The following is a 15,685-nucleotide window of genomic DNA, read 5'->3' on the forward strand; positions in this document are numbered from 1 at the left end:
ATGGGGGTCTCATTGGGGGGGGGGGGGGGGGGGGGGGTTCTGATCCTGGATCCCGCTTACTGTTTTGTCAGATTCCCGTATCCCGCTTAGACTATGTACGTAACCAATTCTCATTTTTTTGTAATTTCCCTTGTCCCGCTACACTTCATTTCCTTTTCACGGCACACAATAATTTGACTTTCATGTGTCACGCTTACAAAAAATAGGCAATCCCGCGTCACGCTTAGACCCCAATGAGACCCACATCAACTTTCATATTAACATTTTAAAATTCATTTGTTTTCAAAATTACTTCCTTTATTATTAATATATTATCTGATGTGTAAATTTATTTGTTAAATGCGTGAAATTTTGTTGAAAACAGAATATTAAAGGGTCATTATATATCAGAAAAATCAGCAATGAGTTGTATATATCATAGATTCTTCTGTAAATTATCATACGCTGACTGAATATAAATTATTTCCCTTTAATGTCAGCAGAATCAGTAGTTGCTATAGGAAAAAATATCCAAAATAAAAATACAGTATGGCCTTCAACAATGAGCTAAACCTATACCCTATAGTAAACTATAGAAGGCCCCAAAAATGACAAAACAGGAAAAAATTCATTCAAAAAACGGCTTGATTTATGACCAAAAAAAATGAAAAAACAATTATATATGACAGACAACAACCGATGACTGAATAAACCAATAAATTGTAGGCCTCTGACTTGGGACAGGCACATATAGAATGTTCGTAAAGGCTCAACCCTCCTTTAAAATGGGAGTTGGTGAAACAGCACAACATAATTACAAACTGTAAACATCAGTTGAAAACGGCTGAATTTTTAACTTGTGACAGATCTAATGATACACAAAAACAATCCCCAAAAAACATTTAAGTCAAAAGACACAGAGTACAATCTAGTCTAGATTACTCGCAGTTACTGAAAACTAGTTCAAAGCTAATAACAACTAATAAAAAAATTATGTTTCCCCAGAGCAAAGTATCAATATGTACACATCCAATGGATGTAGTGTACAGATGTCATAAACAGTCTGAGGAAAGCATGACTTTGGACCATGTCAAATTACAAGTACATAATATGACAGTACACATTATGTATAGAACCATACATTTTTCATAAATGCATATAAGAAATAATAGTTTAGTTATGTTTTAATTTATCAAAAACAATATACAAAAATCTTACTAAGGTGTGAAATTGATATCCTTGAAGATAAAGTGTATTCAAATGCAAAACATTTTAGTGTGTCAATTTTTGTTTACTTTCAAATGAAATGAAAATAAGAAAATATAATAGTGAAATATTACACTTTTATTTTCCAGCTGGACGGAGAGGAACCTTAAATCTAGAGAGTATTTTAGAATTTGTCACAGGAAATGACCAAGAACCTCTCCTTGGTTTCGAAATTGAACCATCAATTTTATTTACCGAATGCACAGAGTCCTTTCTACCTATGGCAAACACGTGCATCTGTAGAATGACCCTTCCCAGAGGAACACAATTCGTCACTCTACCAGAAGATTTATCACTATTTGAAATTTACGACTTATCCTTCTCAAATAGTTACTATGGACTAAAATGATGTTGTATTTGTTTTATTAATACAGAGCTTTACCTATCTTTTTGCTTCAACACATGTATCTATTTCTCAAAATTTGTGTGCAATTAGAACAATTTTTACAGAAAAAATATATGCACCCCAACATATTATGCAAAACTACCATGTAAAATTTCATTGGCATCCTCAGCATACTTTTGGAAGATTTAAGTTTTACAAACATGTTTTACAAAATTGTTTGACAGATAGATACAACTATCCACATCCTGGATGAGACGCCTTAATTAATAATTCTTGCAACATAACTGCATTCAATAAAATTTGGTTCCTTTGCACTTGATTCACATTGGTGTTGTAGCAAGTGATGGTTAATATTACCAAATTAAAAATAGAATTAATGAACTACACAGCCATGCATGTACTTTATATCTTATAAAGCTCAGTTGCCTCTTTAAGGTTACAAGGTTACCAGTGATGACAATAGCACACAAATAAAGCAATAATTGCAATATTAAAAAAACAATCCATAGCTATTTTGCATTATATACATGTAGATGTGCATGTAAGTTTGGGGGAATGTTGGCTTTCTTTAAAATCACAAGTTTTGAGAAATTGATTTTGTAAACATCAAAAATCCAAAAGTATGGGTACATATAAGAGGCCAGTTAAAAAAAAAATCCGCAGTTGTTTAACGTAATATGTAGATCTGCATATTGTTATTATTTTTTTTGTGAGAAATTGACCAATTAATTTTTGGAATTGGTCATTTTTATTATTTAATCACAAATCTTGAAAAAAAAATTTTAATGCAAAAACTACAAAATGATGGTTTCGACACAGATGGAACTTTGCACAGTTGTTGCGCTAAATATGTCAATATGCAAACTATTTTTTGTATCAAATCACTAATTTTAGAAACAACATTTTTTTGCTAGGATTTCAATGAAAACGGATGTATTGGTATAATATGCTTCACTATACTCTAGATTGATTCCAGATGTCAAAATTATTTCTTTAAAAATGATATGGGGAAGGGGGGACACAGAAAAGTAAAAAAAATCTCTTTTCTTGAGAAGCATCTTTTTGTGCTAGTATTTCAAGGAAAATGATTATATGTGTATAATAACTATTCCAAATGATTCACATTGACAACAAAATAATTTTTGGTGAAATCTAAGACAAATGTTGCTTTCACTTATTTTTTTTTAAATCAATAATTTGAAGAGTTTTTGGGTAAAAATTTAAAAAGTATTTTTTTATGTTATCATTTTACCAAAATCGAAGTATAGGTATTTCAAATTTATTGCCAGCAGCAAAAACTTTTTTTTTAAATTGTAAAAAAATGGAAATGAAAACCGTTTTTGTTCAAGAAACTAAAATTTTGGAAAAAATATTTTTTACTAAGTCTAGGATTTAAAAAAAAATGGAAATATAGGTTTAATATACCATTCCAAATTGATTCCTTATGTCCAAAATTATGTCAACCACCAATGTCTGCCATAAAACATCTTGTAAAAATAGTCCACTCAGATTTTAATGAAACTTGATGCTGTCAAAAAACATGTCCTGAATTTGTTTCTGTTGGTAAAATTTACTTGAAGAAAATTTAAACCCTACTGAATGATTTTGCTTTGTTTGTATCAGAATTAAGTTTGTTTCTGTTCCTCACATACAAATGTTCAAGCAGTGTCTTTACTGAAATCCATTTTTTCCAGTTTAATTACATATTCAGTTTGGAAATTAGTTCCATAACTATTTTCACTAAATATTTTTGATATACACATGTACTTATACATGAATGTTGCCAGGGGATTACATATTATTATTGTTGTGGGTGATGATTCATGTGTACTTTTCTTATTTTTATTTCAAATATTGTGTGGCTTGTCGTTTTTCAATTCGGCATGCATTTTCCAGGAAGGAAAAGACAATTTTTGTCATAATCTGTATTCACGGGTTACTTTATTTTGAAAAAGGATTTTTTATGTTGGATTTTGTTGATGATTAAGTGGTAAATTGACAAATGTAATTTGATGTTTAATTTTGTTTCACTTTTAAACAAAACTGTTTGCATAGTTCAACAGAGTATTACCCCCAAGGGTGACTGGGGAATAGAAGTATGGTCACCATTGGTCTTCCTCCGACCAGCAGTAAAACCCGTGCTAAAGTGGGGCGTCCGTTTGGCTGTGCGGGATGTACAAATTTTCAGCCACGTCCGGTCAGAATGGGGACGTTAAATCCGATGCCTCGTGTAAAGGGAGTGCCACGCTCTTTGCACGTTAAGAACCCTTGCAACAACTCTTTGAGGGGTCCGTAGGTGACCTGTTGCAAGGCTAAATTTCTGTCCCTATCCAATATACCCTCATTTCCCGTGGCAGTCTAAATTTCTCCGACCTCAATCCCAGACGCCTCTATTACAGAACCTACCTATTGTATTTATTGTTAATTTGTTCTCGTCCTGAATATGCATGAAATATTTGCCACTGGACGTTAAGCAACCAACAATCAATCAATCAATCAACAGAGTATTCTGTTAAAACAAAATATATGTTGCCCAAATAATGTGTACGGTGTTACAATGTAATGTTTGAAGTACTGGACATTGTTTTTTTTATGGTTTGAATTGGGACATTTTTATGAAATAATTTTCTCTTTTGATATATGGCATTTGGAATATAAGCTAATATACAGAAATATAGAAATGCTAGATACCTTTCACAATTTAAGTTGACTGATATACCAGTGTCTGCCAAATGAAAGAAACTGGAAAATAAAGACTGATAGAAATATTGTTTTGATATATGGAGATGTACCACGACCTGAAAAAGTGGTCAGCAACTGCTTGAAAAAAAACACTGGTCAAAAGTGCATGTGACTTAAAGTGTGTTTAAAAGTTGTTCATCTTTTGATAGTATTAATACCCCCGCCTTGATAGGGGATGCTATATATAGTTGCACATGTCCTTCTACCCTGTCCGTTTAGCTGTCCGTCTTAATCTGTCCATCACAAGAATTGTTTCTGGATAATAATTCAAGTATCACTTGACAAAATCTTTGAAAATTTTAACACAATGTATTAAACCATAAAATACAGTTCAAGTTCGATTTTAATGGTTTTGGCATTTATCGTTCAAGACTTATACTCCTTATTGGTAGTTACCTAAATAATTAGATGTGTTTTTGTGCTTTCCTAATAATTGCTATACAGCTTCACCAAATCTTTGGAAATTATAACACAATGTCGTGGACCATAACATACAGGTTGACTTGATTTTGACATTTTTGATGAATAACTGTTCATAAGTTATGCACCTGAACTGAACCGTATTTTCCTTTCATGGTATCCTTATAATTACAGTACCGGGTATAACTTTGTCAAATCTTTGAAAATTTGAATACCAGTATTTGTAGTTTATAATGACATATATAGGTCCTACAAAGATACATGTATATAAAATTATATAAACAGATAAAATTGTTGCTGTACATGTAATATGATATGGGTCTGATGTAATTGTTATCTGTACATGCACTTGAGAAGTTTGTGGCCTTGAAGCAGCTAACAAAATAAAATGTAATCAGGATTGCAACGTTGCTTTACATTGAAATTATTTATTTCAAGATATTCCGAAAAAACTCATGACATTCCATTCTGCATAACAAACTCTGAGCAGGAGTGTCTGTGATCCTAATATCACTTAAATCTAGCTGTTAACATATAGGTTAATGATTTAACGATGTATCATCAAATATCGTTACTACTACTTAGAATCTTATTAAGCAAAATATCAAGGTTTTTTTTTTATAACTAAGGGGTGTTATTATTTTTTTTTTTTGCCATTTGAAAATTCAAACAAGACCGAAGACAAATATTGTATATGAAAAATTTGATTGCAGTTTGCAAATTGCAGCAGAAAAAACTTGTGAAATTCTCCTTATTTTAGTAATGGTAGTCAGTGGTTACAGTCACCAACCACAGAATCTGGAGTGTACACAGTATTAATGTCCATAAAATTTTGATGACAAATGTGCATAATAAAACCTTTGCTAGTTTGTTTCTGCTTCTTACTAACATATTTCATTCATTGCAAGTAAAAAGCCGTTGTGGTGGTCAGTCTTTTTTTGAAAAGGGGTTATAAACATATCATCTATTGAAATACTGGAACGTTGTACTAGCTTTTTCTAGAAAGTATCTATCAGAAATACCAGAATAAAGATTATATGCATCAAAATTATCAAGTTCATTTCTCCTTAAATACGGTTCTTGCACCTGTACAGGAAGTTTTATCATAATCTAGCACTAATTGTATAGTTTTATTGTTGATATTCACCCCATATGTGCCAAGTGTTAGATTAGTTTTACTGATATTAAAGAAATTTCTTGGTATTCCTAAACGGAAGATTTTATACACACAGAAGAAGAAGTATACTTAACAACAAAATTATTTTCATTTACCTGTGTATAATATGACGCAGGTTTCTTCAAAAGTGATGATTTTCTAAAAATTGTTTGACATTTCACAGTGATATCATACTTTAACTTTGTTTAAACCTGTTTATTTAGTTTTGACTTTATTTATTTATCCCTTATAATTTTTATTAACTGTATTTGCATTCAGGTGTCACAGGTCAAATTTATTCGTTCATTGTGTGTTAATTTACGTTTTTTGATTGAGTTAAGCCTTCCCAATTGATATTTTATAGTGTGTCTTTCTATGTTGTTATGTTATACTACTGTTTCAGAAAAGGGAGAAGGTTTGGTACCATTAAAACGTTTAATCCGGCTGCAAATGTTTGCACCTGTCCTAAGTCAGGAATCTGATGTACAGTAGTTGTCGTCTGTTTATGTAGTTCATACGTGTTTCTCTCGTTTCTCGTTTTTATATAGGTTAGACCGTTGGTCTTCCCGTTTGAATGGTTATAAACTAGTAATTTTTGGGGCCCTTTATAGCTTGCTGTTCGGTGTGAGCCAATGCTCCGTGTTAAAGGCCATACCTTGACCTATAATGGTTTACTTTTATAAATTGTAACTTGGATGGAGAGTTGTCTCATTGGCACTCATACCACATCTTCCTATATCTATTTCATTTATGTTTTGTTGAGGAAGAAATTGTATAAGACTTCTTTTGATATACAGTAGTTAATGTCTTTGTAACGTTCATGGCGTTTTGTTTAGCATTGATTGCTTGATTTGTGTTTAACGCCACTTTCAGCCTTTAATTGTACTATCTCATGGCGGTCAGTTTTTATTGGTGGAGGAAGCCGGAGTGCGCGGTGAGAACCACCGACCTTTGGTAGGAAAACTGACAATCCTAGTCAATTAAGATTGGAGTCTAACACACCTACCACGTGCCAGAATCGAACTCACAACCTGAGTGTTGACAGGTTAGTAATACCTCGAGTTTTCGACTACTTAGACCACTCAGACACCAAGGCCCATTTTGTATTGCAGATAAATGGTGTATTTATAAGTTATTAATGTTTGCTTATCAATAGAAATTTAGTTAACATGACAGTCATATATAATGATCATTGGTATCGTCATCATTTTTGACTGTTCCAGAAGACCGTTTTATGTATAACTTATACACAATGCGTATTACCACAAAACACGGATCAAGTTCGAATTTGTGTGGCGTCACTTTTACCATTCTCGACTTATGTCCCTTTATAACGTTATATGCAAGTGGGGGCATCATCTGTGTCCCATGGACACGTTCTCCATTTATTTATTATATAACTTTTATAGTTTACTCCAGGCAAACTGGTTTTGAAAAGTCGGCTGGAAATTTCTGAGATTTATTTTTAGACAAGACAAAGTTTGTTTCATATTGACTGTTATGCAAGTTTTTTTTATTTTGTGTGATTTTTTTATTGCGTGTTCGTTTGTACAGGGACTTTCACAGGCACTTGTCTCAGAAAAAAATTTCCTATATACCTATATAATAAAAAATCCCTGGTTTGTATATCTTAATATTTTAATCCACTGAACGAGCTTAAAATGCGAAGGATGGAGATCTCAGAAAAACGTTGAAAATTGCCACATACTTTTTGTCATATGTTTAGTTTTGTTATTTGGAGTAATCGGTGTAACTTGTTTGCCGACTTTGATATCAGCTAGGGGCGGATCCAGGATTTTAGGTTAGGGGGTGCAAACTTAAATTGTTTTGAGGTAAATATTCTTTATTCAGCTGAGGACAACCCATGCTTTGCAAATTTTAGGGGGTGGCGCACGCTCGCCACGCCCCGCCTGAATCCGCCCCTGGATATAGTTTCTGTTTCAAGGAAAAGGTTCACGTTTGGCTAAATATGGCATTGAATTCAAGTTTTATCATATGTCAAACAGTCCACGATTTGATTATAAAATGGTGTATTTGAAAGGCCTAATTTATTTGTCGAGATTTCGTAGCGAGAACAAATACATTTTATGCTTTTTTTTACACTGTATGAATATTGTTTTTATTCTGCAATTCAACATTGAGCTTAGACGTAAATTATTTTTTTTTAATATCAATCGTTGAATTTGTATTTGAATGAAATCGACCTGACTTTAACGCGGAACCCCAAATTGAACTATGATGTAAACAATAATTTGAACATAACCGTACGCTCGCAACAAAAGCAGGATACCAGGAGACTTTAAACGTCTAGTATACGTTTAGCGCTTAGTTTTATCTGTATACATGTATTTGTATAGTAGAAACGTCGATTGCAGGATAAAATAAATTCTCTTCATAAGAGTACATTACCGGCTCCAAATTCAGGATTTTGGAGATGCTGTCAAAATACTATAATTTTGTGTTTTTTGCGGATCTGAAAGCTGATAGGAAACCTTGGCCTCAACCTACGATAAAAAATGTTCTATAACCATAATATGCCACGGTTTTTATTGAATCTCTAGATACAAAAACAATTTCGGATCGGGGGTTGAGGCCAAAGTTAATTATGCTAAATACTGTTGACACGATGAAATGTCTGGCCTGCTTTACTGACCATTGATCTTATGTTGAAAGTCTTAAAGATAATGGTTTTACTACAAGTATCACATGAACTTAACATTTTTAAAGATCCATGACAATGAGGTCAAGGTCAGATAAATCCTGTCAGACAGGCATGTACTACTTACAATTATTCCATACACCAAATATACTTGACCTATTGCTTATGTTAATTGAAAAACAGACCAAAACACAAAAAACCTAACATTGACCAATGGACTATAAAAATTAGGTCAATGTCAGATGATACCGGCTAGACTGACATGTACCCTTACAATCATTCCATACGTCACATATAGTTGACCTACTTCTTATTATATCTACGAAACTGACCTAATCACGTAACTTTAACCTTGATCACTGATCCATGAAACGAGATCGAGGTCAGGTGAACCCTGTCTGACGGACCTTGCAAGGAACTCATATACCAAATATAGTTATCCTATTACTCATGATAAGTAAGAAATTCACATGACAAAAAAAAAACTTTTTTTTCAAGCAATTGCTGAACCATGAAAATGAGGTCAAAGACAATGGACATATGACACGAAAACTTCGTAACATAAGGTATCTGCATACAAGGTATGAAGCATCCAGGTCTTCTACCTTCTGAAATATAAAGCTTTATACAAATAGTTTACTTTACACCGCCGTCGTCGCCACCACAGGATAGTATACTGCGACAAAAATTTGGACGAAATTGTAGTTGCAGAATTAACGGTTCTTAACTTCGTAATTCATTACGTGACGAGCATCAAAAAGATATTTAATATTAAAATTGAGAATGGAAATGGAAATGGGGAATATGTCAAAGAGACAACAACCCGACCAACGAGCAGACAACAGCCGAAGGCCGCCAATGGGTCTTCAATGCAGCGAGAAAATCCCGCACCCGGAGGTGGTCCTAAGTTGGACCCTAAATAAAATTGTGTGCTAGTTCAGTGAAAATGGACGCCACACTAAACTCCAAAACATATAAATGAACTTAAATTAAAATCACATACATGACTAACCAAAGGCCAGAGGTTCCTGACTTGGGACAGGCGCAAAAAATGCGGCGGGGTTAAACATGTTTTGTGAGATCTCAACCCTCCCCATATACCTCTAGTCAATGTATAGAAAAAAGAAACACATAGCAATACGCACAGTAAAACTCAGGTTAAAAGAAGTCCGAGTCCGATGTCAGAATAGGCCTTAATATACTTCACGTTAAAATGTCAGATTTTGATTGGTTAATGCAAGCAAGACATTTTATCCCCTGGCTCAGCTGCAGAGGGAGACAATTTTTTGAATGTCACACTTTATAAAATGTAGGCATTCCAGGAAGACACACTTTCGTGCAAATCATACAAAAATTGATAATGCAAAAGACTATGCACTGAATTTACATAAATAATTTTAAAGACAATGCTAAAGTTCTACTTTTTTCATAGATTGAAAGCATAAAAAATACATCTTGTAATTGTAGTATTTGTATTTTTATCCATCTGATGAGTTAAGCCTCTTTCAACTGATTTTTAGCCACATTCTATATATATGTGCATGTTCCAAGTCAGGAGCATGTAATTCAGTGGTTGTCGTTTGTTTATGTCTTACATATTTGTTTTTCGATTATTTTTGGTATATAAATTAGGTCGTTAGTTTTCTAGTTTGAATTGTTTTACATTGTCATTTCGGTGCCTTTTATAGCTGGCTGTGCGGTATGTGCTTTGCTCATTGTTGAAGGCTGTACGATGACCTATAGTTATTAATTTCTGTATCATTTGGTCTTTTGTTGAGAGTTGTCTCATTGGCAATCATACCACATCTTCTTTTTTAAATCTTGCTTCATTTTTGTTACTTTTCTATGGACTGTAACGTTATTAGTACATGAAGTCATAGTTTATTACTTGCCATTAAAAATTAAAAAAATAATAAGGACAGAAAATTCAGAATAATAAATTAAATAACACATATAGCTGAGAAGGGATAGAGCAAATGGTTACCTCTCGAAAAAAAACATTGCCAGTCAACCTTGGCTTCGCCTCAGTTGAACATGTTTTCTCGGTGTTATAATCTGCTTTATTCCCATTTCAGCTACATGTTATTTATATATTATAGCAATATAACAACTATTTCTATGTGAAAATTGTAGAATTTTGGCATGATCATAAAATATTACAAACTTAGGGCCAGTGTTAACCGTTCTTGGACATACCCCTTTACATTTACATGCATAATTGGGAAGATATAGATCTAAGCATATTGTGTAGTATTGTTGAAGACTTTATGCTGCTCTCAAGCAGTATCCGGGTTATTTGTGTCGTCTGGTTGCTGTCTCATTGATAAATGTCTCAGTTTCTTCATATATAATGCGGAAACTAACATATTATTACTGAACTGAACTGAACTGAAAACAAATGGTTCAATTTTCTTTACCAACGACATGTACTGACTGATTTTTAAATAACTTCTACTCGGTATATTTTGGTATATTCATTGAAGTATGAATTTTGCAATGCTTTATTTTCTTATTTCGAATACTTTACTGTCCAAGAATGCGGAGACAATTTATGTAACTTTCAATACCAAAGCTGGAATCATTTCCAATAATTGCGGTATCGAGAAGTTCTCTTGATCGCTGGTTTATAACCTGTGGTAATGGTTCGAATATTGGTCGTTCATTTTCCGAATAAATGTTTTCTTCTATGAAACCTTCAACACCGTAGTCTGCTGTATTTTCTTCATTGATTCCGATAGGGTTTTGAATTTGACTTGATGTCCACAATCTTAAAGGGGACGAGCGAACAGTGCGTACCTTATGCCCTGCCCATGCTTCTGCCCAAAATGATAAATGTCTATTAATCTCATCTAGGTATACAAAATGAAGAGCTGTTATATGAACTTCATTCAGAGGATCCAATATTTTTTCATCTTCCATGAAACCAAATAAATTGTAAAAGAAAGATAGCACACCCTCATAAACATCTCGCCATAATCGTTCGATCCTTTGATTGTGTGTACTTTTACCGGTGATCATTCCTGTTGGTCCTCGATTCTGGATCATGTAATCTGCTACTCTTACATTTTCCAGCCCCTTGTCAGATCGCACACGGAATGGAATGCCAAACTGCTGAATACCTGACAAAAAGAATTGTAGAACAGTGTTCGATGTATTATTGTCTGCGCATTTTAAGAATGTTACCATCCTGCTGAAACCATCTATTCCAAAGTGCCATCGAAGAAGTTTATGATTTGTATCGATATGCCACAAGTGGTTAGCTCCTGCCACATTGTATACTCTTCTTTTAAGCCTATGTCTTCTTCTTTCTTGTGAACCACGGGCGTAAACTCGGTGTATACTGTCTCTTAAACGCCACCTTGGTATTTTTACCCCCTTTATAAGTAACATTTGTTTCAACATATTTTCACCACAATTTGGAAAAGATACCATTAATTCTCCAAGTGTTAAATCTAAATCCCCATCTTGTATATCAGAAAAATACTGTTTGCTTATATCGAACTGTCTCATTCTGCGAAATATTGTACTCTCAGAAACAGACAGAAGGTTTGCTATCTCTGAGATCAAGAAGCCGCTTTCAATAAAGTTTACTAAAACATCCTTTGGTATGTAAAATTTAGGAGCTCCACTTTTACTAGTGTCCTTAATTATGACATTAGAGCCAAATTTAACGCACTCGGTTCGTAATCTCATCATGTCGTTTGTTTGCATGATTCCGATTAACTTCAGTTCCGAAGAAGACAGCAAACCAACAATATCAGGAGTTATTTTTTGACCTTCAAAGTTTGGATATAAAGATTGCATGTTCAGTTTCTTCAAAACACCTTCCATTTCGAAAAGTATGTGTTTCCCAACGGATAAGCAAACGACAAATTACGTTGAGAACATCAAAATGAAAATAATTCTTCCTGTGACAGATCAATGGTTGCCTTATGATCAAAAACACACAATAAATTTCAATTCCCAAAAAAATGATCATGTCCGACCCCTCATAGTGTCTTTCAATTCATCTTACTAGGATGATTTTAGCTTAGAATTATTTTTTTAAGTCAACACCACGAAGGTTATATAAAACACAAATATGTGTGATCCAGTCATTGTTTTGATGGTACTATACGTTTTGTTTCTTTAATTAAGCATTTCGCTGTTTCAAGTGAAGACCAAACTACTCCAAGTCTTCATATTGTTAAATGATCCTGGCTTTATTAAATTTGAACGTGTCATAGTTGTGATGTTAATAACATAGAAATATGTTAGGTAATTTTATTGAAATTTCAAATTTTCATTTTAATGTATTCAATTTTCGTACCAATTTCTTAATTTAGAGATACATTCTTGGATGACAGCAACCTATTATTTCAAGTAACCATAATATAATTTAACCTTTACAAGACGATATTTAAACTTATTACCAGTCTGTCATACTTAGCATTTTGCTACCGCATGTGAACATGGTGTAATTTCAACTTCACGTTGTGTAGTTTTAAGCCAACCTATTGTATGATAAGCCTACCATGGCATTTAAATGATATAACTTCGTGCTTTATTAGCTGAACATCATATACTTTTAACTGTACATCCTGTCGTTTTCAGTCAACTCATTGTATGATTATCATACCGCGATAGAATAATGATATAGCATAGTCCCTATTCAGTTTAACATCGTGTACTTTTAACCTATCACCGTGTCGTTTCAGGTCAAAATAATGTATGATAAGCCTATCGTGACATACAAATGATATAACATCGTGATATCTAAGTAAGCTTAGATAGACATCGTCTACTTTCAACTGTATATTATGTCGTTTTAAGTCAACTCATTGTATAAAAAGCCTATCGATACATTTTAATGATATAACATCGTGCTATCCAGACTTAACGTTGTATACTTTCAACTGTACGCCCTGTCGTTTTATGTCAACCCAATGTATGAGTATCCCTCCGTAACATTATGATGATATAATATCGTGCTATTAAGACTTAACATCATGTAGTTTAACAGTACGCCTTGTAATTCCAGGTGAGCATATTAAATGGTAAGCCTATCGTGATATTATAATGATATACCATCGTGCTATCTAAGCTTAATATCACGTACGTTCAACTGTACGTCGTGTAATTTCAAGTGAGCATATTTTATGGTAAGCTTATCGTGACATAATAATGATATACCATCATGCTATCTTAGCTTAACATCACGTACTTTCAACTGTACGTCGTGTAATTTCACGTGAGCATATTGTATGGTAAGCCAATCGTGACATTAAAATGATAAACCATCGTGCTATCTTAGCTTAACATCATAAACTTTCAACTGTACGTCGTGTAGTTTTAAGTGATCATATTGTGTGGTAAGCCTTTCGTAACATTATAATGATATAACATCGTGCTATCTTAGCTCAACATCATAAACTTTCAACTGTGCATCGTGTAGTTTTAAGTCAATACATTGTATGGTAAATCTATCGTAGCATTAAAGTGATATAGCATCGTGCTATCTTAGCTTAACATCATGTACTTTCATCAGTTCATTGTGTAGTTTTGAGTAAGCATATTTTATGATAAGCCTTTCGTTACATTATAGTGATGTAGCAATGTGCTGTCTTAGCTTAACATCACGTACTTTCAACTGTACGTCGTGTAATTCCAGGTGAGCATATTGTATGGTCAGCTTATCATGACATTATAATGATATACCATCATGCTATTTTAGCTTAACATCACGTACTTTCAACTGTACGTCGTGTAATTTCAAGTGAGCATATTGTATGTTAAGCTTATCGTGACATTATAGTGGTATAACGTTATGCTAGTTTAGCTTTACATCGTGTAGTTTAAAGTCTACATGCAGTATGATAAAACTATCGTGACATTATAATGATATAACGTTGTGATATCTTAGCGTTACATTTATTTATAATAAGTCAACATCATGAAGTTCAACTCTTCGTTTTATTTGTTATCCTAGCAATCGACGAAGACGTCTAAGCATTATGCAGTAGCAAGTTAACATCGTGTAATGTCAACTTAACAATATATAGTTTCAACTCAACGTTACGTGTTATAGGCATATCATCATAACGCCGAGGCTTACCACGATGCTTTCACAACATCAACACTTGCAGTTGCAAGTCAACACAACGCAGATTCAACTTAGCATTTTATTATTTAAAGTTTGCATTTTGATGATTTAATTCATCGTCACGCTGTCTTAACTTTACATTGAAAGCTTCAGCATAACGTTGTGTAAATGTCTAATATATGACAGCTGAGGCTTTCCAAACTAAGCTACGTTCCTGTTCCTTTTAAACCTATTCTTTTCTGATGAGTCTTTTGTCGAAACGCGCGTCTGGCGCAAATATAAAATTTCAATCCTGGTATCTATGATGAGTTTATTTATCCAGTGGCAGTCCATAATTCTCGGTCGACCCTATTACAGGCCTAAACATTGTATTTATTGTGGTCTCAAAATGTACCGTTTAAGTTCCGTGTAGCACTTATCAATTCAAAATTTTAAAAAGTTTTCAAATTTTAAATTTTTGGAATTTTGATCAAAGTTTTAAAATATTAAATTTGAAAATGTTTGAAATTTTGAAATTTTTAACCAATTAATTCTTAAATTCTAAATATCGTTTTTAAATTTGAAAAGAAACGAACCAAAATGAAATGAACAGTTACTGTTACTTAAAAGTTAATGTATAAAATAAAACCAGCGGCAGACAGTTGTAAGCGGTGAAAAATTGGATAACAAAATAAATATTTCTCAAAAGCGGAGAATTAATTCTAAAACAAGAAACACGGCTGTGATTATGATCATTCTTAAGTTAGGAAATAAAGCACGAAATACATCAAATCATTTATTGCAAAATAAATAATTTAAAACAAATTGGACATGACATGAGATAACAGTATCCTAAGGTTTTGCATCTATTGAAAAAAAATAAGGTTAAACATATTTAAACCTGCACCAAACAAGTTGATTTACGTTTGACATAATCTCTATAACATAAGCCTAGCGTTTCAGATAAATAATTCAGAACTATTTGGTTTTCCAGCGCCAATCATTTAGGAGTAACAGTGAAAACTGACCAACTCGCAGTTGGCCAAATAGTATGGT

The 15,685-nt window shown here is 33.2% G+C and overlaps 1 protein-coding gene across 1 annotated transcript in view; it reads left to right on the plus strand.

Annotated features, from left to right (window-relative positions):
* The window catches only part of LOC127732257 (uncharacterized), a 31,629-nt gene extending 30,274 nt beyond the window's left edge, over window positions 1-1,355 (plus strand). The window contains exon 6 of the mRNA XM_052241337.1: window positions 1,335-1,355. Within this exon, the coding sequence (XP_052097297.1) occupies window positions 1,335-1,355 (21 nt within the window). The remainder of the gene's footprint in view (window positions 1-1,334) is intronic.
* The last annotated feature ends 14,330 nt before the right edge of the window (window positions 1,356-15,685 follow it).

The sequence above is a fragment of the Mytilus californianus genome, unplaced genomic scaffold (genome assembly GCF_021869535.1).
Source record: "Mytilus californianus isolate M0D057914Y unplaced genomic scaffold, xbMytCali1.0.p SCAF_23, whole genome shotgun sequence".
In the NCBI taxonomy this organism is placed as follows: Eukaryota; Metazoa; Mollusca; class Bivalvia; order Mytilida; family Mytilidae; genus Mytilus; species Mytilus californianus.